The sequence below is a fragment of the Bison bison genome, unplaced genomic scaffold (assembly GCF_000754665.1).
Source record: "Bison bison bison isolate TAMUID 2011002044 unplaced genomic scaffold, Bison_UMD1.0 scf7180017864297, whole genome shotgun sequence".
NCBI classification, from domain to species: domain Eukaryota; kingdom Metazoa; phylum Chordata; class Mammalia; order Artiodactyla; family Bovidae; genus Bison; species Bison bison.
The window spans coordinates 7,516,299-7,521,956 of NW_011494869.1; the positions used below are offsets into that span (position 1 = coordinate 7,516,299).

The 5,658-nt window shown below is 40.4% G+C and overlaps 1 protein-coding gene across 2 annotated transcripts in view; it reads left to right on the top strand.

Annotated features, from left to right (window-relative positions):
* NAE1 (NEDD8 activating enzyme E1 subunit 1) overlaps positions 1–4,500 on the top strand; it is a 23,943-nt gene extending 19,443 nt beyond the window's left edge. For both annotated transcript variants that reach the window (XM_010851086.1, XM_010851087.1), the window contains 3 exons: positions 2,066–2,180; positions 2,268–2,317; positions 4,263–4,500. In XM_010851086.1, the coding sequence (XP_010849388.1) occupies positions 2,066–2,180; positions 2,268–2,317; positions 4,263–4,372 (275 nt within the window). In that variant the 3' untranslated portion in view covers positions 4,373–4,500. The remainder of the gene's footprint in view (positions 1–2,065; positions 2,181–2,267; positions 2,318–4,262) is intronic.
* Positions 4,501–5,658: the final 1,158 nt, after the last annotated feature.

Consider the following 5,658-nt stretch of genomic DNA (forward strand, 5'->3'; position numbering starts at 1 on the left):
ACATGACCGCAGGAAAAACCATAGCCTTGACTAGATGGACCTTTGTTGGCAAAGGAATGTCTCTGCTTTTGAATATGCTGTCTAGGTTGGTCATAACTTTCCTTCCAAGGAGTAAGCATCTTTTAATTTCATGGCTGCAGTCACCATCTGCAGTGATTTTGGAGCCCCCCAAAATAAAGTGTGACACTGTTTCCACTGTTTCCCCATCTATTTCCCATGAAGTGATGGGACCAGATGCCATGATCTTTGTTTTCTGAATGTTGAACTTTAAGCCAACTTTTTCACTCTCCACTTTCACTTTCATCAAGAGGCTTTTTAGTTCCTCTTCACTTTCTGCCATAAGTGTGGTGTCATCTGCATATCTGAGGTTATTGATATTTCTCCCGGCAATCTTGATTCCAGCTTGTGTTTCTTCCAGTCCAGCGTTTCTCATGATGTACTCTGCATATAAGTTAAATAAGCAGGGTGATAATATACAGCCTTGACGTACTCCTTTTCGTATTTGGAACCAGTCTGTTGTTCCATGTCCAGTTCTAACTGTTGCTTCCTGACCTGCATACAGACTTCTCAAGAGGCAGGTCAGGTGGTCTGGTATTCCCATGTCTTTCAGAATTTTCCACACTTTATTGTGATCCACACAGTCAAAGGCTTTGGCATAGTCAATAAAACAGAAATAGATGTTTTTCTGGAACACTCTTGCTTTTTCCATGATCCAGCAGATGTTGGCAATTTGATCTCTGGTTCCTCTGCGTTTTCTAAAACCAGCTTGAACATCAAGAAGTTCATGGTTCACGTATTGCTGAAGCCTGGCTTGGAGAATTTTGAGCATTACTTTACTAGCGTGTGAGATGAGTGCAATTGTGCGGTAGTTTGAGCATTCTTTGGCATTGCCTTTCTTTGGGACTGGAATGAAAACTGACCTTTTCCAGTCCTGTGGCCACTGCTGAGTTTTCCAAACTTGCTGGCATATTGAGTGAAGTACTTTCACAGCATCATCTTTCAGAATTTGAAGTAGCTCAACTGGAATTCCATCACCTCCACTAGCTTTGTTCGTAGTGATGCTTTCTAAGGCCCACTTGACTTCACATTCCAGGCTATCTGGCTCTAGATGAGTGATCACACCATCGTGATTATCTGGGTCGTGAAGATCTTTTTTGTACAGTTCTTCTGTGTATTCTTGCCACATCTTCTTAATATCTTGTGCTTCTGTTAGGTCCATACCGTTTCTGTCCTTTATCGAGCCCATCTTTGCATGAAATGTCCCCAGTAAAGGGTAGATGCTACTATTTTGAGGACAAGGAATAATGATAGTTTTTAAACTAGAGGGATTTAACAGTACCTGGATATTATGGCAATGACATTTTTCCTTCCAAGTAATAATAACAGGTTCCCTTTGGAGACATCATAGTTTGATCATTAAGAACTGCCTGGGCTCATGTTGCAGTTTTGCTATTTATGAGCTAAGTAACTCAGGCAAATAACCTGATCTCTCTGTGCCTCAGTTTTCCCATCTGTAAAATGAAAATAATAATAGTGTCTATTTCACAGGGTTGTTGTGAGGATTAAATGAAGTAATATACAGATGGTATTTAAAACAATGTCCAACGTCTATTAATGCTCCATAAGTGTTACTTATTATTATAGCTTTATGTCCTTAGTGTTATTTAATCTCCTGGAAAGGGTAATAAACACCAGAACTTTTATAAAGGATGTGTGTGTGTGTGTGTGTATAGGACATTACTTTCTCATTTATTCAGTTCTATCAAAAAATCATTGAGCACCAACTACGTGTCAGATAGTCTTCTAGATACTGGGTATAGAGCCCTGAACAAAGCAGATTTGTCAAATTCAAATTTTTAATAGGTCTTTAGATGGTTTCTTTGATTGATACAGGTTTGTGATAGTTGAAAATATTGGTCTCATACTTTCCATTATTTTTGTTCTTATTTCAGATTTATAGTTTTGACTAAACAGCTAACACTGGATTAAATAGAAGAGGCAGTCAACAATTTTGAATCATGTATTTATTTCAATGAAAAATAATTTATATATATATATATTTTAGGAGTGTCTAACTATCAAGTTGAAGAAGATATAGGAAAGTTGAAGTCTTGTCTCACTAGCTTCCTTCAGGAATATGGATTATCTGTAATGGTGAAAGACGATTATGTCCATGAATTGTGAGTATTTTTTTTTTAGGGAATATAAGAGACAGTACTGTTGTGTCATATGGCTAATTGTGTTCCTGTCTCCATCCTTTCCTGTAGTTGCCGATACGGAGCTGCTGAACCACACACCATTGCTGCATTCTTAGGGGGTAAGTTCCAGAGACGAGAAGACTGTCACCTGTTGTTAAATAGTACAGTTGTGAAGTTTTGTTTTCCTAGCTGTTTTAACTAGGGAGGTCAGTGTAGCACAGTTGGTTTCCCTGCTTTCCATCTCTCCCACTGCTGTCCTGAAGCGTTAATTAGTCTTTCTAAGGCATAGCTCTGAGTGTTTCTCTCACTTAACTAACCTTCTGACCTGCCAGTACACACATATACACTATAGTAGTCCTCAGAAAACAAATCCAGAGTCCTTTATTCTGTGTTCTGGTTTTACCCAGCCTTTCTTTTCCTTGTTTTTTTCAAGTTACTTGCTTTCCCCCTAGACATGCCCTTTGATTTCCTGCTCCTTGAATCTTTACCCCTCTCTGGACCCATTTGCCCTAAATCTCCCTCTTTCTTCCATGTCTAAAATCTACCTGTTTTTCATGACCCAACTCAACAATATCTTCTCTTTTGTAAGACTCCTTGGAGGCTGGAAGTTTGAGATCAGGGCCGGTATAATTGGTTTCTGGTGAGGCCTCTCTTCGTCTATTCATGGCTTGTAGGCAGTCAACATCTTGCTGTGTGCTGTAACCTCTTTTCTGTGCAGGAAGGTGAGGGTGGATGGAACAGAAGCTCTCTAGTGTCTCTTCTTCGAAAGCCCCTCCCCATGACCTTAGTTACCTAATTACCTCCCAAAGACTATCTCCAAATATGGTCACATTGAGGGTTAAGGCTTTAACATAGAAATTTTGGGGTACATGCCTTTGGTCTACAACACGTGCATCCTATTATTCTTCTGCACAAGTCACTTCTTTGGGGGCTTTGTTTAAATATTATCTTCTTTGTGAAGCCATTCCTGATACCCTGATTTAAAATAGTCCCTCCTCTTGCACTCATATCCCCCCCACCCCTTGCTTTTTCTCCTTAGCTCTTAGTCACTTGACATTTTACTTGTTTGTAAATTCTCTCTTCCTCACTACTGAAAAGTAAGATCCATGAGGACAAGGATTTTTGTCTTTTGTTCCCTGCTGTATCCCTAGTGCCTACTAGGACAGGATCTGGTACAGAGCAGAGTCTGATTTTTTTGAATGAATGAATGTGAAAGCAGAAGCTTCAGATTATAAAAGATGAAAAGTTGTTTTCTTAGTTGTTTTTTGTTGTCGTTTCTTTATTTTCTATTGTTCTGTTTTGAACGTGCATGCGTACCAGTTGTGTTTGACTCTTTGTGACCCCATGGACTATATAGCCTGCCAGGCTCCTCTGTCCATAGAATTTTCCAGGCAATAATACTGGAGCAGGTTGCAATTTCCTTGTCCAGGAGATCTTCCTGACCCAGGGGTAGAACCCAAGTCTCCTGTGTCTCCTGCATTGCAGGTACCTGGGAAGCCAAGTTGTTTTGAATAGTAACTTTAAAACTTGTTACTATCTCTATATACTCAGACTGTTACTGAGTATAGCAGTCTAGCAGTATTTAATATAGATCTTTTCCAAATTACAAATATTCCTTTAACCCCTTTTTATTATAAAACATGTACGGGGTAAAATTCAAATGCAACAGAAGGGTATCCTTTGAGAATCTTTTCTGTCTTTAAAAAAGCCTTTTAAAAAAAATGCAGTAGTTTATAATACTGTTTGACTTTTTCTTGCATAATATTTTTTGCCAATATTTTTAAACCACCATAATTTTAAAAACTTCTTTCTTTTAAACTATGGTATAATATTTCAAGGTGTGAATGTATAGAACAAATTTTTATTTCCTTTAATAACATAGTTATAAAAGCTTATAGTCCCTTGTTTTGATCTGACTCAGTAAGTTATGTCTGTTTTGGATTACTGTTAAACATCTTTGGTTTTGGAAAGGAAAGGTTTTCTTTATAGAATTGAGTATTTTTATATTTATATAATTTTTTAAATTCTTTTTCAAAGATTTGCTTTTCTCCTTTTTCCTTGCAGGAGCTGCTGCTCAAGAGGTTATCAAAATAATCACCAAACAATTTGTAATTTTTAATAATACTTACATTTATAGTGGCATGTCACAAACTTCAGCAACTTTTCAGTTGTAGAATAAGCACCCTATAGTGTGTTAATGACTGAAACTGTAATTGTCTTCAGGTTGTGCCCTAGTCTGTCAAGTTCCGCTAGGGAGAATTGTTAAAATTGTTTCCTTAATAAACATTTTTCTCATTTGTAATAATGTAATCTTGTTCTTTGCGGGGGCAGGGAGCTGAGGTGGAGAGGAAGGAAACAGTTTTCTCAGAGAATAAAAGTTATCCATTCCTAATTGAGTTCATTATTTCTGGCTTGCTATTTCAAAGTTACTTATAGAAATGGATTACATTAGAAACAGCTTAAAATATTTTTTTCTTAGGCTTAAATAATGAATTTAAGGCATGTGCAGATTTTAGCTGTGGAGATCTTTGTACCCATCACTATTTGCTAAAACTAATACAATTTAAAGAAAACACATTTCAAATGTATAGTTTTATCAGAAAACAAAAGTAGGCTACAAAGGGGAGGGAGAGGGAAGACTGGAAGAGAGGAATGAAGGCAGGGCTTGGAGCTCGTATGCTATGCTATGCTAAGTCACTTCAGTCGTGTCCGACTCTGTGCAGCCCATAGACAGCAGCCCACCAGGCTTCCCTGTCCCTGGGATTCTCCAGGCAAGAACACTGGAGTGGGTTGCCATTTCCTTCTCCAATCCATGAAAGTGAAGAGTGAAAGTGAAGTCACTCAGTCGTGTCCGACTCTTAGCGACCCCATGGACTGCAGCCTACCAGGCTCCTCCCTCCATGGGATTTTCCCGGCAAGAGTCCTGGAGTGGGGTGCTATTGGGGCTCGTAAGGCCTAGTCTTAGTCTCCACGTCTGCATACACCTGCTGGGCCTCAGCGACTCTATGGCCAGTTCTAAGTTCTTGAGGCAGACGCCCCTCTAAGGAAAGAAAGCCCTTTACATGGAGAGCGGTGAGCTTAGAGGAGTTCTCGTTTCACGTTGTGCCTTTCCACCACTTAACAGGCGCACAGTTACTAAACCCCGGCCCTTTGGAGTGCTGGTGAGCGGCTGCGCGCATTTGACTCCGATTGGGGGTGGGACGGCCGGAAGTCCCGCCCCTCGGAAGTGCTCCCGCCCTCTCGGCGGGAAACGGTCCGGCGTCAAACTAGGCACGTGTGGAGGGAGAAAGGGCGAAACCCAACGCGCTGCGACTTAAGGGTAAAGGCCACAGACTCCACTCTGCGCCTTCGGGCCCTGCCTCATCCCCTCCTGGGAATCCGCCCGTCGCCTCCTGTGGAATGTCTGGGGTGCGTTACACCTCGCCCTAACCTTAACAGACCCACAAGAGGGAATGGAATG